This window comes from Tauraco erythrolophus, chromosome W (assembly GCF_009769465.1).
Source record: "Tauraco erythrolophus isolate bTauEry1 chromosome W, bTauEry1.pri, whole genome shotgun sequence".
Lineage (NCBI taxonomy): Eukaryota > Metazoa > Chordata > Aves > Musophagiformes > Musophagidae > Tauraco > Tauraco erythrolophus.
In genome coordinates this window covers 8,093,421-8,114,305 of record NC_141497.1, presented here as the reverse complement: position 1 = coordinate 8,114,305, position 20,885 = coordinate 8,093,421, and the positions used below count along the sequence as shown (strand labels likewise).

General features: G+C 42.5%; 1 protein-coding gene across 3 annotated transcripts in view; it reads right to left on the bottom strand.

Moving 5' to 3' along the window:
* The window catches only part of LOC104369869 (polyadenylate-binding protein-interacting protein 1), a 30,638-nt gene extending 10,040 nt beyond the window's left edge, over positions 1 to 20,598 (bottom strand). For 2 of the 3 annotated variants that reach the window (XM_086630181.1, XM_086630182.1), the window contains exons 1-6: positions 20,292 to 20,598; positions 18,891 to 19,072; positions 10,716 to 10,904; positions 7,016 to 7,128; positions 3,828 to 3,939; positions 2,424 to 2,549 (exon numbers count right to left, since the gene is read on the bottom strand). In XM_086630181.1, coding sequence (XP_086486307.1) covers positions 2,424 to 2,549; positions 3,828 to 3,939; positions 7,016 to 7,128; positions 10,716 to 10,904; positions 18,891 to 19,072; positions 20,292 to 20,541 — 972 coding nt within the window. In that variant the 5' untranslated portion in view covers positions 20,542 to 20,598. The remainder of the gene's footprint in view (positions 1 to 2,423; positions 2,550 to 3,827; positions 3,940 to 7,015; positions 7,129 to 10,715; positions 10,905 to 18,890; positions 19,073 to 20,291) is intronic. The other variant, XM_086630183.1, reaches the window with a different exon arrangement.
* Between the last annotated feature and the right edge of the window lie 287 nt (positions 20,599 to 20,885).

Sequence of the window (20,885 nt, the reverse complement as noted above, 5' to 3'; positions counted from 1 at the left end):
TGGCCACCAGATCGGACTGCCATCCCCCTTGGGGTTGAGCCAATCAGCACCTCTGCGAATTGCCCTATTTAAGTCGGGACAAAGGAACCAGAAAAGGTGCTTTGCCCAGGAGCGAGGAGAGAAGGGAGGAGGGCACTGTCCCCGCTCCCTGGCTCCCAACCGGGCAGCTGCCTGCGTCGGGCCGGCACCGCCCATGGAGAATGGTGGTGGCAGAGCCGGCTGGGGAGCTCGGGGAGCACCCCACTCCCGGGGTGCCCACTGGGCTGAGTTCACCCAGAGAGGATCTGAGAGAAACAGCCGCATCGACAGCAGGTCAGTGAGGATGGAGCGGGAGGAGGTGTGCCGGAGCTGACTTTCCCCTGCAGCTGGTGGCGAGATAGCAGGCGGCCCCCCTGCAACCAGGACGGCCTCGGTGGAGTAGAGACCCACTCGCAGCCCATGGAGAGGAGATGCCTGAGCCTGAGAATGGTCGTGTTGGGACGCACGACAAGGTAGAGAGGCATCTGGAGTCTGCGTGACGACCCACGCCAGAGCAAGTGGCTACAGCTCCCTAAGAATCCGAGACTGTGGTAAAGCCCACACTGGGGCAATTCGTGGGGAAGGATTGCATCCTGTGGGCTGGACTCACGCTGGAGAAGTTTGTGGATTTTTCCTCATGAGTAGGGGATCCACTGGAGCAGGGGAAAAGGGTGTAAGGACTCCTCCTCCTTTAAGAAAGAAGCAGCAGTAACAGCACGGAATGAACTGACCTGCACTCCCCCAGTCCCTGCCCCCTGCGCCGCTGGGGGGATGTCATGGTTTGATGTGGAGGGGGTGGGGGTTCTGGTGGCAGGAGAGGGGCTTTGGTCCCTGTGACCTCCCCGGTTTTGGAGCCGGGTTAGGCTTAGTTCTGGCCACCAGATCAGATTGCCATCCCCCTCGGGGTTGAGCCAATAGGGCGCCTCTGCGAATTGCCCTATTTAAGTCGAGACAAAGGAACCGGAAAAGGTGCTTTTGCCCAGGAGCGAGGGGAGAAGGGAGGAGGGCACTGCCCCCGCTCCCTGGCTCCCGGCCGGGCAGCTGCCTGCGTCGGGCCGGCGCCGCCCACGGAGAATGGCGGCGGCGGAACCAGCTGGGGAACTCGGGGACACCCCACTCCTGGGGTGCCCACTGGGCTGAGTTCACCTGGAGAGGACTGAGATCTGAGAGAAACAGCTGCATCGACAGCAGGTCAGTGAGGATGGAGTGGGAGGAGGTGTGCCGGAGCCGAGTTTCCCCTGCAGCTGATGGTGAGATAGCAGGCGGCCCCCCTGCAACCAGGACGGCCTCGGTGGAGTAGAGACCCACTCGCAGCCCGTGAAGAGAAGATGCCTGAGCCTGAGGATGGTCGTGTTGGGATGCACGACAAGGCAGAGAGGCATCTGGAGTCTGCGTGACGACCCACGCCAGAGCAAGTGGCTACAACTCCCTAAGTATCCGAGACTGTGGTAAAGCCCACACTGGAGCAACCTGTGGGGAAGGATTGTTTCCAGTGGGCTGGACTCACGCTGGAGAAGTTTGTGGATTTTTCCTCGTGGGTAGGGGATCCACTGGAGCAGGGGAAAAGGGTGTAAGGACTGCTCCTCCTTTAAGAAAGAAGCAGCAGTAACAGCACGGAATGAACTGACCTGCACCCCCCAGTCCCTGCCCCCTGTGTTGCTGGGGGGAGGAGGTAGAGCCGGGAGGAAAAGGAAAGGGAGGGGAAGGTGTCGGTTTTAAGATCTGGTTTTGTTTCTTTCTGTCCTCTCGAGTAACCGGTTTTGTTTCCCTTTGTTCTTCTAAGTAACCATTAATAAACTGTTTTGCTTTAAGAAAGCCCAGTCTGTTTTGCCCAGGACCATGGTTGGTGGGTGCTCCCTCTGTTCTTGTCTTAACTCTCAGTCCCTTTATTATATTTTTTGCTCCTCTCTACTTTACTGGAGAAGGAGAGACTGTGCGAGTTTTAGTTGCTGGATCAGCTGAAAACCACGACAAGCTGTTAACCACATACTTCCTTACAGAAGGAATTGTGTGATGTGGCTACCTCTGTTAGCCTAAATCTTAAATCTGTGTCCCAGGAATCCATTCTAGCCTGTGGCACAAAGAAAGAGACTTTCACTTGATTTTTTTTTTTTTTTTCTGCTGGTTCACCAGCAGGAATCATATATGACCATATCTCGTTTTCCTCACTTTCCACTGTCAGCTGTCATGTACTCTATTTTTACTTATCCTGAATGAAAAAAAAAAAATCTCAAGAAGAAAAAAACCAAAGTGTAATTGTATTTAAAATATATTATGATCTACATATAATTATATAAACAAGTAGTGCTCATGAGCTTCCCTCTTTCATTCAGGACTATGATGATATATTTAAAAAAAAAAAAACCACACGCTTTTTTTTTCTTCTTTTAAAACTACTGTCTCACCTTCAGCAGTTTCACTGCACATTTCAGATTATTATCCACAGGATTAGAGAACAGCACATTTAGTAATTCCCGAAGGCCTTCTTGAAGAATTTCTGCTCGTGTTACCTGTCCCTTTGTTCCTTTAATCTGCAAAATATATTTTAAAAAAAAACAACAAACAAACCACATTTAAAAGATTTCAGTTTTAGAAATTAATTGAATCCCATTTTCTCTCTTGAATGCTGTATGATTTGGTTTGGGATTAACATAGTTGAGCTCTTCAATTGGAAGAATATGCCAAATACTGTAACTATTCTAGAACACAGACTTTGAGTAGTATCCTTACAATTCTGACATATACACAACAATGCTTGTCTAGCATTTTGTTTCTTTGCTAATAAATTGCTAAGAAAAGCTGCAAAATGCCTGGCAAGTGGTCCACATCATCCCAAATTCTCAGAATCCCATGCTCTTTCCCATCCTATGTTATGCGTTCTCTACAGCTGTAGGGTAGCTTACTTATAGAAGGCACTCTTTATATATTTAAAAATTATAGAAAATGGTTTAAAAATAAACAGTATACTCCATCAAATTGGGCAACTCCCCCTCCCCTAAGCCCTTTGGAAAGCTTCCTTTTTACTTCGAGCAAGTGAAAATTAGATTTCAATGCCCACTTACAAACAAAAATGGAAGAGTCAGAGAGTTTTCTTTCCTCATTCCAGTAGAACATTTTTATAGTGTCTGCTTAAATCAAACTTTTGAAATAATCCAGTCAAAAACGTATTTTTAAAGACACTACAGCAGTTAGTGAACTTACTGAACTCACAGGTATGAGTCAAATAATTTTTATGTGTACATACACTTTTTTGTACATATCAGCTACAAGATTTCATGCTTCATGCATAAGCCAAGGACTCAACCTTCTGAAGAAATCTCTTTAAAGGTCTGAATTTTTAATTGCTCATTTTGAAGATTCCTACACCTTCCTCAAGCATTTGATAATAGCTCCTATTAGTGGCTGAATACTGAATTACATGGGTTATTGATCCTGATCTGCTTCTGCTAGGTTGCAACATTTCCTATATTGGTTAAGTGTAGTTATCTGGTGGTTTTACCAGACGAAAGAAAATACCAAAAGCTGCTTTTCAAAGGTGGTTTATGGTTGGTTCTTTTTATGAATTCTTGCACTTTTTTTTTAATCTTTATAAATTTCTCTTCTGATGATCTTGTCCTTTTTTGTTTATCTATTTCTTGGACACACATTATAATGAAACTGTTCTAAAGTTCTTTTACTTTATTCCCCTCTCCCTTTAAAAAACAAACAAACAAAAAACCACCACACCTCAAATGATATTCCATTTTAGTGTTTACCTAAAACCAACAAAAATTAATGAAGAACCATCTGACATGCAACTTTCTTCTTACCTCTAGGTTAAGGTAAAGTTCAGCTAAGAACAGCACAAAGGCATGAAATTGTTTTCGAGTACTCTCATCTCCTTTGGCAGCTTCATCTCTGTTTTCATACTCTGTTTGACACCTGAAAACATTAAAACAAAAATCATATAATCTGTAGACATCCCAACATATGTAACATGCTACTTATTTAAGAGAATGCAAAGATCTTATCCACTGCATTAAAACTGTTAGATGCTGAATGCTAGGAAGCATGATTTATGAAGGAAGTGAGAGGACTTCACAAAGACAATGTGGATTTTTGTCCTTCTAGATGAATGCATATGATTATATGATTGTGTTTTCAAGCACTGAGATATCCGAGACAGCAAAATGAAAGAGAAAATTGTAACATGTAAAAATTAAAAGAGAGTTACACAATTCATATATTAGAATATGCGTCCAGGAAGTTTAACATAGGCAGCCAAACATCAACAGAAATAAAGTAGGTTGTCATGTTTTGATGGGGGGGGGGGTGGGGGTTCTGGTGGCAGGAGAGGGGCTTTGCTCCCTGTGACCTCCCTGGTTTGGGAACCGGGTTAGACTTGGTTCTGGCCACCAGATCAGACTGCCATCCCCCTCAGGGTTGAGCCAATCAGCGCCTCTGCAAATTGCCCTATTTAAGTCGGGACAAAGGAACCAGAAAAGGTGCTTTGCCCAGGAGCGAGGAGAGAAGGGAGGAGGGCACTGCCCCCGCTCCCTGGCTCCTGGCTGGGCAGCTGCCTGCATCGGGCCAGCGCCACCCACGGAGAATGGTGGCGGCAGAGCCGGCTGGGGAACTCGGGGAGCACCCCGCTCCCGGGGTGCCCACTGGGCTGAGTTCACCTGGAGAGGACTGAGATCTGAGAGAAACAGCCACATCGACAGCAGGTCAGTGAGGATGGAGCGGGAGGAGGTGTGCCGGAGCCGAGTTTCCCCTGCGGCTGGTGGTGAGATAGCAGGCGGCCCCCTGCAACCAGGACGGCCTCGATAGAGTAGAGATCCACTCGCAGCCCGTGGGGAGGAGATGCCTGAGCCTGAGAATGGTCGTGTTGGGACGCACGACAAGGTAGAGAGGCATCTGGAGTCTGCGTGACGACCCACGCCAGAGCAAGTGGCTACAGCTCCCTAAGAATCCGAGACTGTGGTAAAGCCCACACTGGGGCAATTCGTGGGGAAGGATTGCATCCTGTGGGCTGGACTCACGCTGGAGAAGTTTGTGGATTTTTCCTCATGAGTAGGGGATCCACTGGAGCAGGGGAAAAGGGTGTAAGGACTCCTCCTCCTTTAAGAAAGTAGCAGCAGTAACAGCACGGAATGAACTGACCTGCACTCCCCCAGTCCCTGCCCCCTGTGCTGCTGGGGGGAGGAGGTAGAGCCGGGAGGAAAAGGAAAGGTGGGGGGGCGGGGAGGAAGGTGTCAGTTTTAAGAGCTGGCTTTGTTTCTTTTTATCCTCTTGCGCAACCGGTTTTGTTTCCCTTTGTCCTTTTAAGTAACCATTAATAAATTGTTTTGCTTTTAAGAAAGCCAAGTCTGTTTTTGCCCAGGACCGTGGTTGGTGGGTGCTCCCTCTGTTCTTGTCTCAACCCTCAGTCCCTTTATTATATTTTTCTCCTCTCCACTTTACTGGAGAAGGAGAGACTGTGTGAGTTTTAGTTGCTGGATCGGCCTAAAACCACGACATAAGTATACTCTGAAAGATATTTACCTCCTTTCAGGGTGCTGTCCACATAGTCTTAGATGCCTTTACACTTATTTGATAAATTCTTTATCTCACCATTTTAAGTGACAGTGATGCATAATTTAGATATAAATGCAAATACTGAGGATTAAGGTAACATGACAGTGAGGTAATTTTCTAGTATTCAACAACTGTGTCAAAAATATACAAGTTCACATAGCAGTTCAACAACAAAATTAAAAAATATTTGAAATAAAAAGGAAAGCAAGACAACCTCCAGTGTATTCTCAATGGTTATGTAATAGATTAAGAAATACCTGAGAAACTGAAAAATCTAAGGACTTGAAATAAAAAATTTGAAGTAGAAACTTGGGCTGAGGAACAGGAGTTCTCTGTATTCATATTGTTAGCTTGTTAATCTCCCTTTTCCCCCTCCCCTCCCCCAATTCCATCCACATTAGTAATAATAACATAAGCAACTTTAAATTTATGGCTTCAGAGTGCTGAAAGGAATGTTATCTGTTGGGTTGGTTTTAAAACCAGGAATCAGATAATTGAACATTAACAGAGATTTCCTTCATGGTATTGTTCAAGTAACAAACAGTTAAAAAAATCCACAAGATAAAATTGTTAATTTTGAAGGCAAAAAGGCTCATCTGCTTTGGGATAAGGAGAAAAAAAAATGTGGAAAAAAAAAAATCAGCTTCTCCATAAGGTACTGCTCCCGACAAACTTAAAAGATCATCAAAGTGCACTGCTGTTAATCATGCCTTTGCTCCTAAACACAGGTGGACTAAGTGAAACTTTTAAAATAAGAAACAAGTCTGAAGCTTAGAAAGCCAAAAGTCCTTAAAGAAAAAAGGCTAATTTCTAAAGAATTCTGAAGTATTAAAGTGCACTACTTCTTCAAATGTCATATAGTAAGATTTAAAAGGAAATACATCCATTTAAAAATGCTGCATTTTTGTCAACTATAAAGTCTAATCATTATTAAACCATAAGTCCCCAAATTCTGTAGTAAATGAAAATTGAAGAAACTTATCCTTCTGGATTTTATGTATCTACTTCATAGATGCAAAGTCAGTTAGCCAATCAATGAATAAACCTTACACAGCAACTCCAGTCAGAAAAGTAATTAAAGAAAAAACACAAATAAGTCCTGGCAAGACTCAAAGGACAAGGACAGTACATATATGTGCATTTAGTATACTTTTAAAGTTGATTAGCTTTCAAATTTACCCTGTAATTCAGTATCAGTCTAATATACTCAGTTCAAAAGAGCCTACAGAACCCCGAATTGAGTCCTATTTCCATACCAAAAAAAATATTTTAAAATATATGTATTTGATATCCAGTATGTACCTGTGCTTTAATAATCTTCAGTCTAAACTTCTATTTTATATACGTACCCCTTTGCATGCTATGTTAAGAGTTACATACAAAAGAGGAAGACATTTAACCTGAGAAAGTAACAGGCTTAAAATGACATGCTGATACTGACCTTTGAAGTAACAACTGCCGGAAGTTCCCACTTTGTGGACTAACGGTTAGATGGTGAGATAGATAGTTACACAATCGTGCTCCCATGTAAGAAAAATTTGGGACAGATGTGGCCTTTCAAAATAAAAGTGGGAAAATAAATTATTCATAAAAGTAATTATTAGGTTATCAGGAAATATCTTTAAAAGCTTTTTGGAAAACTGTTTAACAACAATTGACTAGACAACTGAAGACCAGAAGATTAATAATTACTATTTCTCATGTCAATTTTTGTATCTTATCAACACTTTGCTATATGCATTTCAGCACTTAAAAGTTCATTATACTGTGATTTTATGGCTTTAAGAAAACAACCACCATTATGTCACGCGTCCTCAATTCTACTTCTCCATTGTGACCTACACCAAAGAGTGTCTGAAAGTCACTTACAAATTGTTTAAATAACAACAATAAAAAAAAATCAACAGTGGACATTAAGACACTTTTTCAAGGACAAGCCCTCTCTCAAGGAACGATGAGTGCATTAAAACAAAATAAATAAATAAATAACTTTCATTCAGTCTAAGTGCTATTTATCCCAGAATCTATTTTTGGCAATAGCCAACGCCACCCAGGGAAAGAGCATAAGAACATGGCAAGTAAAGATAAATACTTTCTCCTGTACATGCTCCAGCAGACTGCAGAATAGCAAACTCCTGATTCAGATGTTAAAACTGTATCGTTACAGTTAATAGCTCTTGATGTGCCCTTTTTTTTTAAAAAAAACAATCCTGTTACTGTTGAACATTTATACTTTTATCATCTAAAAACAGGTGGTGGCAACAAAATTCCACAACATAAGTTATACACTGTCTGAAAAATATTTTGCTTTAAATCTGATACTTGAAAAGTCCAAGAGGTGGAAAAAAGTAATTGGGAATTCATTAGTGTCTATATTCAACCTCTCCTAGAACTTGAAGCAGAATATCCTCTTATTTTGGCAATGTATTACTGTTCATTTGTTTTGAACTCTCTTCTAACAAGACTTGAATTTGAGATTATTTCTTAGATACAGCTTCAGTGAAAAGAGGCTCTGGTCTAAGTAACTCGATCAGCTCTGCCAAAAAAAAAAACAGGGATACTAAGAATTCATCAAACTTCTCCTTTGGCTTTATCATCTTTGAACATTCCTTTTGCATCTTGATCATCTATCAGCACTATAGATGTACTTGCATGCTTCTGCTTCTAATGCGTTTGAAAAAAGTATCTTGCCATTAGCATGTCAATGCATTATAGCTAGTTATCTTCTACAGGCAGAGGAAAACATGCACTCAATGTAACTGTACTATGTGCATAACACTGCTGGAAAGAACTGAGGTATCTTTGAAAGATAAAACAAATTTAAGTAATTAAGATAGTCAAATCGACTTTAGTTTCCAGTAAGAGGCATGTGAAATAGCTAATGAGCTTTTTGGTGCTTTGGTTCAATCAGTTGCTTGGACTAGAAAAGATGTCCCCCTTTTTATAAGGCAAGATACATCACTTAAATTACATTTCTCTTTCAAAACAAAAACAACCAAAAAACACCACAAAATAAACAAAAAAAAACCACCAAAACAAAACCATCACACAACCAAAACCCACAACTTCTTCAATCCTCATCCTCAATTTTTTTAAACAATTATCTTCCCAATTAGTTAGTCTGTATTTGTGGCTGCATCGAATACTGAAACAACTCAATTTTGGGTATTATGACCTGGCATAGCACACAGAGACCAAATAAAACCACTTCACATCATCTTAATAATCAATCATTATAGTGCAATAATGTCTTTCCTGAATTATTCTTGCTTGGTAATCCCATTTTATCTCCGACTCAAAGGAAGTCACAATCTAAGCACGAAGGCTAGTCTACCAATACATATCTTGAGAAGTTTTAGTTGCTGTAACAGCAACAATCCACTGTATTAACTAGACAACAGTCAAGATTCTTAAGCCATGAAGTCAGAGTGTTCAGCTTTTGGAAAACAAGAGAACTGGCACTTCACTCTGTCAAGACATAAATGGATTAGGAAGAACAGAGGGAAGTAGATTATTAATACTTATAGACAGGCTAAGATACCTGATATCCAGATGAAGGGAAGACTGTACAGGACTTGGGTTTCTTTCATGTTAGCCTTTTTCCTTCACAAACCTAGCATCTGTAAATCTGCTCAAACATCACTGAAGCAAATGCTTATAAACACCCTTCAGTAATTTTAATTCAAGTTTTGTGAAAAAACAGGATGAGGAAACAAATACTTGAGCAGAAGTTCAAGATAGAAGAAGAATGAGCATAGTTGACTGACACTTAAACACTATCAGAGCCTGATAGAGAACAAAGCTAAAATCATATGCTTTTGGATAGTAGGACAGCATTTTGCACTGAGCTAAGTTTTACTTTTCACATAAAACTTATATTTCAGACTGATAACACTCAATGCTTCTCAGTTAAGGAAGGCACAGACAACCCTAACATTGGAATTTTTTTAAATAGGAGGAGAGAAGAAGAGGCAACATTAAAAGACTTATATTAAATGAGAGTCAATTTATTTAACATATATAATATGTTATATAATATTATAAGTAGGATAAATTCCTCTTTTTTTCCCAATAAAGTTACATGGAATATTTTCATCTTTTATTAACTATTCTCCATGTGTCCAAATAAAGGATGGGAAAATGATGCTGCCAAACACAGCACAGGTAATCTTAACGTCTAACTAAACTGTTCTGAATTAAATGTGTATCAATCAATTATAATAAGAAACTTAAGACTCTACAGTTCTGTACAATGACCAACCAGTCATGCAGCTTCTACATACCCCAGATTATTTCATAGTAAAAAAAATCTGCAAGTATGTGCACTTAAAAGGTGAATAAATTTTACATTCTTCAAGGTAGAATTTGAAAGCAACTCAGGAAAGTGAGACACACGATGTAATAAATAGCAAGCACAAGCGTGACTTCATTCTCTGCAGCAAGCCCAGAGCAGCAGCTCATTTGCTTAGCAACATAGATTAAGCTGTTCTTTCCAATGGCTCCCTCAATTAGTAGAGAATTCAGTTCAAGGTCTCTGTCCTTATTTTCATGTCCATCAATGGGACTGGACCTAGTTACCAGCAGACTAGCTTTCCTTTTTTCCAATCATGCTGTTCTGAAATAGGTATAATTCCAAATGAAGAACAAAGTCAGTAAAAGAGCATTTCCCAAAGGGTGATGTGTACAGTAGGTATAAATATTTTTTTTAAATACCAAGGAATGAAAAATATTTAAGTATTATGAAGAATTTTTTTGTAGGACAGAATAAAAATGTACAACTGACATTGCTTAAGAGTTTCTTCAGTCTCTACTATATAAATCCAGCATTTCAAATATAATTCCTTTAATTAACTGCTGTAATTTCAACTCTAGTATGTGACCTGGGAGTTTCAAATACACAGCAAGGGAAACAGAACAAATTGGGGAAATTTATCAACCAGTCAAGTATCCCACTATTGAGCTATCATTTCAGTTTACTGAGAAAAATCTTTCCCTATACGTTTCAGTCTACAAAGAAAAAGTCAAACCATTAAAATATTATGTAGGTACAATGATATAACAAATAATACTAATATGCATATCTTGGACACTAGGTAACAGAGGCATAACATCCATGTTATAAGACAGAATACACAGGCTACCTGCTGATATACGAGTTCAACAAGTTCTTGCAAAGTTTCATCTGCAGTGACCCAGCCATTCAGTGTTTCAGCAAACTGCTCTATTTCAGTTTCAAAACAACATGGTTGTTCCGTGAGGTGATTTAGGAAGTCTTGTACATATTCTGCCAAAGTCAGATAGCCATCATATCCATCTTCGAAGGAAGAATTCTATAGCAGTGAAAGAATATGCCAGCTATTTAAAAGGAACCTAAAATAAAGTTGTTACACTTACTATCTCCAGAAGTAACCATATAGCCCTTAGTTTTGAGTAACTCCTGATGCTCTGCATACGTGATAGTGATCTTAATTAAATGGTTCACTTAAACATTTTTAGAGAGCACAGATCTCAATGCATCAGAAAGCTCCAGTAGTCCTATCATCCTAAGAACTGGGTAACATGTTCTTATAGGGATTAGGATCTCCCAGCAAAACACATAAAAAGATAGATTAAAAAGAAATCAGTTTGCCAAGTTGGGTGTAAGATTAATTAACAAACTATCAAGTAAGCACATCTGTTAAGAAAAAAACTACCAAACTGAGGCTCAACACCCTTTCCTGATGTGTACATAAACTGTGCTGCAGATATATGAACTGTAGAAGGAAAAATAATTGAAAATTGGAAAGAAAATATTTAGAGCTTACATAGAGCACAAAAGTACTCTGAAACATGCAGGAGAGGGAGAAATTACAGAAATACAATACAGTGTACCATTCCCATGTATAAAATACAGCTAGGAAAACTGATCTTTTAAAGTCAGCAAATTTGCATCTCTTGACAATGGATAAAAGACTACAAGGCATGAAATGAAACTGTGTCATGGTTTAGGCCACTCCGACAACTAAACTCCACACAGCCGCTCGCTCACCCTCCCCCACCCACTGGGGATGAGAAGGGAATTAAAGGAGAAAAGGAAGAGAGACCCGTGGGTTGAGATAAGAAAAATTTAATACTACTACTACTAATATATGAATATATACATATATGTACAATGATAAATATATACAAACGAGTGATGTACGGCGTAATTGCTCACCACCCCTTGACCAAGGCCCATCTTGTCCCAGACTAAGGAACCCAAAACAGATAAATCCCGATACCACAATCCTGGATGAGCAAGAGGCCCGAAAATAGAGAGCAAGACAGAGGGAGCACTCTGAGAGTCTGAAAGTGAGAGTCCCAGAAGAGCAAAGACCCTTCTTTCTGGCTGACCCTCATTTTTATACTGGGCATGACACTGCATGATATGGAATACCAATTGGCCAGTTTGGCCCTCAATCCTAAGTCTAAGTACAAATCATAAGGAGAGTCGTGGACCCCCCATCCCGGCTATGCTCCCCCCTATCCTGTTGTGCTCCTGCACACTGGCAAGAACACGGCAGCTGAAAAGTCCTTGAGGCCTCAGTGCCAACTATAAACATAAGTGCGCTGTCAGCGTTCTTCTCAGAGCAAGTCTCAGACTAAAACCAAAACACAGAGCTCTTCTAGCTGCTAAAAAGAAGAGCTAACTCTGTCCCAGCTGAAAACAGGACAAACTATTAAAACGGTATTGCATTAATTTGCAGTTACAGAGGTTAAAAAACAGACAGTAAACACACCAGCTCCCAAAAGAAAGGAGGAGCTAGAACAATACCATAGAATCATAGAATGGACAGGGTTGGAAGGGACCTCAAAGATCATCTAGTTCCAATCCCCCTGCCATGGGCAGGGAAATCCTCCACTACACCAGGTTGCCCAAAGCCTCATCCAACCTGGCCTTGAACACTTTCAGGGATGGGGCAGCCACAACTTCTCTGGGCAACCTGGTCCAGTGCCTCACCACTCTCTGAGTGAAAAATTTCTTCCTTAGATCTAATCGAAATCTCCCCTCTTTCAGTTTAAAGCCATTTCCCCTTGTCCTATCACTTGCCAGTGAAGACTGAGGCAAAGAAGTCATTGAGAACCTCAGCCTTCTCCATATCCCGGGTAGCCAGGTCTCCCGTTTCCTTCCGGAGAGGGCCTATATTTTCCCTAGACCTCTTTTTATCACTGACATACCTATAGAAGTTTTTCTTTTTGCCCTTGATGTCCCTGGCCAGATTTCATTCTATCAGGGCTTTAGCTTTCCTAACCTGATCTCTGGTTGCTTGGACAAATGATACCATTTTATCAATGCTTATGCTCCTGCTGATGGAACAGAAGGCTGCTAATTTTGTCCATTCAAAAATGAATGTATGTAACAGTCTCTGAAGTCCATGTTGTTCTGGATGATTACAATGCTAGTGAGAGGAATAACATAGGAAGAAACATACTTTGTGATGTAACGAGTAATAACACTACAAATAATTCACTTTGTCACACTATACAAAAGAATGTGAAAAGTATCTCATATGAGATCTCAGAGGTGCAAGCAGGAACCTGAAGAAGGACTGCTAAAAAAACGACTTATAATTAGTGATTCAAGACATAAGTGTAACATACAGGATATCAGAATTCTCAACTGATCTATTATTTAACATTACAAATATTTAAAATATATCTACTGTAATGAAAAATTGATATAAAAATGATAAATCACTTTTTCTATACTTAGTGGACATAAATACATTGATAAGGTTTATAATTATATTCTCCCTCTCCCCACCATCCCTCTCTTAATGAGGGGATATCCTTTACTTTCTGTCTTCAAAATGCCTCAGTCTCTCCTCTACTGTGAAACAACATGGATCTGTGAAAGATAAAAGCCCTGGATACGCACTGTGGAGAAGGACAGATACACATTGCTGAAAATCAAGTACTAACATTAGTTTCATGACCTGTGAAGAATGTGTGGGGAAAAAAATGCAGATTTTCCAAAATTTTTCAAAGACCCATGTTGTAAGGATATACAACTTAAGCTAACAAAAGACACATCAATATAACAGAAGAAAAACGAGAAAGATTTCTTACAGAGTTTAATTAAGTAGAATATTTGCCCAGTAAATAATACTGAAGACAGAGTTACTTAATGTGGCCCATCAGAAACAGGAAAAAAAAAAAGGGTTTAAGGAAAGGATTGCAAACTGTTACTACTCATAAGGATAAAGTCTTCAACAACCTGATCCAAATTGGTTTTGCCTTGAGTTGGGGATTGGACCAAGAGGGGATTGAACTTGAGAGGTCCTACCCAACTGTCATGGGTTAGGCTGCTCTGGCAACCAAACCCTACACAGTCGCTCACTCACCCTCCCCCACCCCAGGAATGAGGGAGAGAACTAAAGGAGAAACGGGAAACCTGTGGGTTGAGATAAGAACAATTTAATACAGATAAGTAATACACAGTGTAGATGCTCACCTCCCCCTCTTATCCAATCCCATCTCATCCCGAAGCTGCAATCCCGGATGAACGCGAGGCCCCGAAACAGAGAGAGAGAGAGAGAGACAGTACTCTGAGAGTGGGAGTACTGGAAGAAAGAGGGGAAAAAAAAAAAGCAATAGAGCAAAAGCGCAGAAGCGCAAAGGAGCAAAAGCGGTGAAAGAGGTCAAAGCGCAAAAAGCCCTTCTTTCCGGCTGACCCTCGCTTTTATACTGGGCATGACGCTGCATGATATGGAATACTAATGGCCAGTTTGGCCCTCAGTCAAGTTCCACCACAAATCACAAGGGGAATCGTGGCCCCCCTTGTCCCGGCTATGCTCCCCCCTTATCCCACCGTGCTTCTGCACTCCAGCCAGAACACGGCACACTGAAAAGTCCTTGGAGTCTCACTTCCAACCACAAACATCAGCTTGCTATCAACATTCTTCTCAGAGCGAGCCTCTGAGTAAAACCAAAACATGGAGCTCTTCTAGCTGCTAAAAAGAAGAGCTAACTGTCCCAGCTAAAACCAGGACACCAACCTAAATTATTCTACAAGTAAGTCAGCTTCATCGGGGGCCCAACTTAAATGCTCCTAAGTTTATGGGTCAGGATTAAAGGGAGAGCAGGGACAGGGGACATAGCAGTAGGGGTCTGCTACAGGCTACCTGACCAGGAAGATGGAGTGGATGAGGCCCCCTATAGACAGATAGGAGCAGCCTCACGTTCAAGAGCCCTGGTCCTCATGGGGGACTTCAACCACCCTGATATCTGTTGGAGGGACAACACAGCAGGGCAGAAGCAACCCAGGAGGTTCCTAGAATGCATTGATGATAACTTCCTTCTCCAAGTGACAGAGGAACCAACGAGGAGAGGTGCTGTCATGGTGCTATGCTGGACCTTGTTCTCACCAACAAAGAAGGGGTTGGTGAGGAATGTGAAGCTCAAGGGCAGCCTTGGCTGCAGTGACCATAAATTGGTGGAGTTCAAGATCCTTCAGATGGCAAGGAGGGTGCTCAGCAAGCTCACTACCCTGGACTTCAGGAGAGCAGACTTTGGCCTCTTCAGGGATCTGCTTGGCTGAGTGCCACAGGATAAAAGCTGGAGGGAAGAGGGGCCCAAGAAAGCTGGTTAATATTCAAGGGTCACCTCCTCCAAGCTCAGGAGCGATGAATCCCAACAAAGAGGAAGTCAAGGAGAAACACCAGGAGGCCTGCATGGATGAAGAAGGAGGTCCTGGACCAACGCGGGACACAAAAAAAGAAGCCTAAAGAGGATGGAAGCAAGGACAGGTAGCCTGGAAGCAATACAGAGAAATTGTCCGAGCAGCCAAGGAATAGGTTAGGAAAGATAAAGCCCTGATAGAATTAAATCTGGCCAGGGACATCAAGGGACAAGAAAAGGTTCAATAGGTATGTCAGTGATAAAAGGACTAGGGAAAACATGGGCCCTCTCCTGAAGGAAACGGGGGATCTGGATACCAGGGTATGGAGAAGGCTGAGGTACTCAATGACTTTTTGCCTCATTCTTCACTGGCAAGAGCTCCAGCTGCACAGCCCAAGTCACAGAAGGCAAAGGCAGGGACTGGGAGAACGAAGAACTGCGCACTGTAGGAGAAGATCAGGTTCGAGACCATCTAAAGAACCTGAAGGTGGACAAGTCCATGGGACCTGATGAGGTGCATCTGCGGGTCCTGAGGGAACTGGCAGATGAAGTTGCTAAGCCACTATATAGCATATTTGAGAAGTCATGGCAGTCCGGTGAAGTTCCCAACAAATGGAAAAAGGGAAAACATAGCTTCCATTTTAAAAAATGGAAAAAAGGATGACCCAGGGAACTACAGGCCAGTCAGTCTCACTCCTATACCTGGAAAGATCATGAAGCAGATCCTCCTGGCAAACTATGGTAAGGCACATGGGAAAAAGGAGGTGATTGGTGACAGCCAACATGGCTTCACTAAGGGCAAATCGTGCCTGACATTTGGTGGACTTCTACAACGGGGTTACAGCATGATGGATAAGGGAAGAGCAACTGACATCATCCACCTGGACTTCTCCAAAGCATTTGACACTGTCCTGCATAACATCCTTGTCTCTAAATTGGAAAGACATGGATTTGACAGATGGACCACTCGGTGGATAAGGAATTGGCTGGATGGTTTCACTCAAAGAGTTGCGGTCAATGGCTCGATGTCCAAGTGGAGGCCAGTGACGAGTGGTGTTCCTCAGGGATCAGTATTGAGGCCTGTGCTGTTTTAACATCTTTGTCAGCGACATGGACATTGGACTTTAATGCACCCTCAGCAAATTTGCTGATGACACCAAAGTGCACGGTGTGGTTGACACACTGGAGGGAAGGGATGCCATCGAGAAGGACCTTGACAGGCTGGAGAGGTGGGCCTGTGAGAACCTCATGAAGTTCAACAAGGCCAAGGGCAAGGTCCTGCACGTGGGTCGGGGCAATCCCAAGCACAAGTACAGGCTGGGCAGAGAATGGATTGAGAGCAGCCCTGAGGAAAAGGACTTGGGGTGCTGGTGGATGAGAAGCTCAACATGAGCCGGCAATGTGTGCTGGCAGCCCAGAAAGCCAACCATATCCTGGGCTGCATCAAAAGAAGCGTGGCCAGCAGGTTGAGGGAGGTGATCCTGCCCCTCTACTCTGCTCTTGTGAGACCCCACCTGGAATACTGCATTCAGTTCTGGAGTCCCCAACACAAGAAGGACATGGAGCTGCTGGAGTGGGTCCAGAGGAGGGCCACGAAGATGATCCAAGGGCTGGAGCACCTCTGCTATGAAGACAGGCTGAGAGAGTTGGGGCTGTTCAGCCTGGAGAAGAGAAGGCTCCAGGGAGACCTTCTAGCAGCCTTCCAGTACTTAAAGGGGGCCTACGAGAAAGCTGGAGAGGGGCTTTTTACAAGCATGTAGTGATAGGACAAGAGGCAATGGCTTTAAACAGAAAGAGGGTAGATTTAGATAGATATAAGGAAGAAATTTTTCACTCAGAGGGTGGTGAGGCACTGGAACAGGTTGCCCAGAGAAGTTGTGGATTGCCCCATCCTGGAGGTGTTCAAGGCCAGGTTGGATGAGGCTTTGAGCAACCTGATCTAGTGGAAGGTGTCCCTGCTCATGGCAGGGAGGTTGGAACTAGATGATCTTTAAGGTCCCTTCCAACCCAAACCATTCTATGATTCTATAATCTAAAAATTCCAGGGAACATTGTAGATGATAGCTAAGAAGTATTAATTCTAAGTCAGGAAACCAGAAGTTTCTCAGAACTTTGTTTTGATTCAAATTTAAGACTCATGGTGAAAATCTGTGTAATAGTAAAGTGTGCTGAATTCCTTATTTTTATTATAGGCGGACTCAGTTTATGAAATTAATTCAGTCATTAAAGTTAAAAAAAAAAATCCCAAACTTTGTAGTAGCAAAGGACTAACAAGTCTCAAATATCACTATTCTATGCCTAGTATGCTCTGATTAGACTAGGGTCCCTGCAACATACTTCCAAATAAACGTTCTAGGTTTTGTTAGCCTTTTAAGAATTATTTTCATTAATAGATGAGTCACTTATATTCATGGCATATTCCTACAACATAGGAACCAGGAACTCCCACATGCTTGTGTGTTTTTGCAAAACAGCTGAAAGCAACATTGCTGGCCTCAAAACTTTGTCATTATATGCATGCGCACACATACCATTCCAAACAGCATTTTTTCTTTATAGAAAACATGTAACATGTACTTGGACAAAGTAATATTTTTTTTTCCACTAGATTATCTTTTCATTGAAGTATGTTTGCACTGGCATTTGTTCACAGTTGTATATTGGCTATGGGCTTGTATTATTCAGGATTGATTTTATTCAGTAAGCTGGAAAAGCTGGTAACATCCAGATAACATTGATTTTACTGATGAGGAAAAAAACTTCAAAACACCAAACCACCATGTTGAGCATTCAGTTCAAGTATTTTTCTTTAAGTTAATAAAAATCTATTTGTTTCAGTATAATTGTTTTTATCACTTGATTTTATTTCTAAAATGAACAGTTCCCACCTATTATATATAGTACCAGAGTTTGTCTGCTAGCATAACAAAGGACGTTCTAAGAATTCACATAGATCTTCCCTGGAGTAGAATTACTGTAGCAATACTATGGAAGTCAAGGGGAGTAGACATAAGAACTATCAACTTTCTATTATGTGTATTAATATACAATACTGATCTGAGATTACCCTTAGTCTGGCTGAAAATCTATTTCATATTAGGTATGTGGGTAGGTTAACTGCTAGGAATGAGTCCAACCCTACTTTTTTTCCCTTTGGTGATAAAGTATCACTGGAGGAATTAAAAGACATAATAGTACATAAAGTTAGGTAGTCATAGTCAATCATACCCATGGCACAGTAAATTTAGGAAAGGTTAAAGCCTGTGCTTAGAAAAGCTCAAGTTCAAGCTTTCTCCCACACTTGCTTCAAAAACCTGTGAAATCTGAGTATAGGTGCGGTTAAGCTTTTACTTAACATGCAGTGCATATTTAACTACAACAGAGGCAGTCGCCAAAAAGGACAGCTTACTGTGATGTTGGGTGTAATCAAAACTTGGTGTAATCAACAAGGAATGTGGTTATCTGCAGCAAGCTTTAGTAAAATATCCCCCACACAGCATAATCACTCGTTATCACTTAATATTCTGACTGTGTCTCTGGAGGTTATCATCCAAATTTTTTGAATCTCTTCAGCAAATGCAGCATTCGAGTATCTGATACACAAAATCTCAAGAAAACATTGTTAATTTGAATATAAGTAAATTGGCATATCCTAAGAAGAGAAGATAAACACTCACTGTGAAGCTCTGATTGAAGTTCTGGTTGTATCCTGATGGATAAAACTCAGGTGCTTTAACAGACAACTTTGACCTTACCACAGAAGCCACAGCCACCTGAGGTTCAGCCATTTCCAGTTCAGAATCAGGAACTGAAACTTTATCTTGTGATCCAGATAGAATTCTTGCCTGTTGCAGGTGTTCTGAAAAGTTTTTGTTAAAAGTTTCTCTTAGAAATTGCTAAATTAGTATGTATTCACACAGAGTACACACAAAATACATCATTTTTTGGACTTTAAATATACTTTTACTTATACTATAAATAGACTTTCAAATGTACTTTAAATATATTTTCTTAAATATGGATGAAGTTTTCACTTTCGTAAACTCTAGATGCCTTTCTACACGACAGAAAGTTAACACAATGTTCAAGTGAAGGTGACAAAAAAAAAAAGGAAAAGAGCTCTCTCCTCCTTCATGAAAACATGTTTTCTAAGAGAGTTAACCCAAGAAACTAATAAATCTTATGATATGCTTGCTGGTTTTGTGGGTTTTTCATAGATTTCAGATGCAAAGGCAAGACTTTGAAGGTCGATAAATGGAAGACACTAATTTTTAACATAATCCTGAAAGACACTTAACTATCATTGTTCTCATTCACCATTTGCGAAAAAAAAAATCCAATCAAATAGCATTTTTTTAAACCACAATTTCCAAATCTATCTTTACAGATTAGCTCCTACATTTATTTAAAACAGAATCTGATATCTACCTGAAAAAGCTAACCAACAAAACAACGCTTTATGTTACTGTTGGGTTGGGTTCTTTTGGCAAACCTTTAGACCAGAGTTAGAGTTCTTCAATAAGGGGAAGACTGAGACCATCTACAATCAGATTACAAATGGATAAAACATACACAAACAGATGTATGGGCACAAAAGGGAGGGACAGACAGAGAGGTGTTGCAAGCAGACTGCAATGCAATACCACACCTTTATTGAGCAGTCATGTTTCTGGGTTATGGACCGGTACCTATCTAAGGAAAAGTGCAATTGCCAGGTCCTTTACGCAGCTCATCTCCATGCGGTGTCGAGAGGAGCCAGGTAGGGTGCCCGGGAATGCGTGGAGCGCTGACCCTCAGGCCACGGTAGCCTCTCAGCCCCTAGGTGCAGGGGGTGGGAGAAAGGACGCGTCCTCGTGGCCAGGCCGGAAGGAGGTGGAGGGGAAGCCCCAGGGCTCCACTCTCAACAAGACGCCGAAGGGAATGGGATGGGGTGTCGGAACGGCAAGCGAAGCAGGATTAGGGCGGGTGCGCGCAAAAGAAGGGAGCGCGGCGAGCTTTAGTGGGCCGCTCCTCGACACCTTCGGCACCGAGGGCCTCCGGAAGGGCGGGGGAGGGGGCCGCTGCACGGCGGCCAGTACCTGCGTTTCTGATGCCCAGCGGCGCTGTCTTCAGAGGCCGCAACGGTTCTTGCTGCAGGAAGAGGCCACCCGTTTTGCGCTGCTTCTCGGCCGAGCCTGAGCTGTGGAAACTGCTGCCCTCGAGACAGGCCCCGCTGCTGCTCTCCAACACACCCGCGCCGCTGACGGAAGCGGGACCTCCTCGGCCAGCATCTGGAGCTCGGTCGAAACTATCCAACATGCTCGGGCCAGGGTAGCTCAAAACACTCATGGGAAGGAGCCAGCGACTCAGTCCCGCTGCGCCACGGCCCAAACCCTTCACTTTCAGTTTCACCCCCACACGCACCGCCACGATGGTCGCGACCCAGAGCGGCTAACAGCGCCCCTTCGAGGCCTCGCACCGCCAGTCGCCATAGCAACCTCGGCGCGCCGAGGAGCCTAGCGCCGCCTGTCACCGGGCGGGGAAGGAGCGCGGCCCACAAGGGGGGGAGCTCGGGGTGCTCGGGCCGCCCCATCCCGCCCCGCATCGCTATCGCCCGCAGGTGTGGGCTAAGCAGGATGTCCGCGAGAGCTGCCATCGTCGAGGAGGCCAGCTCGGCTGCCACGGGTTAAAGG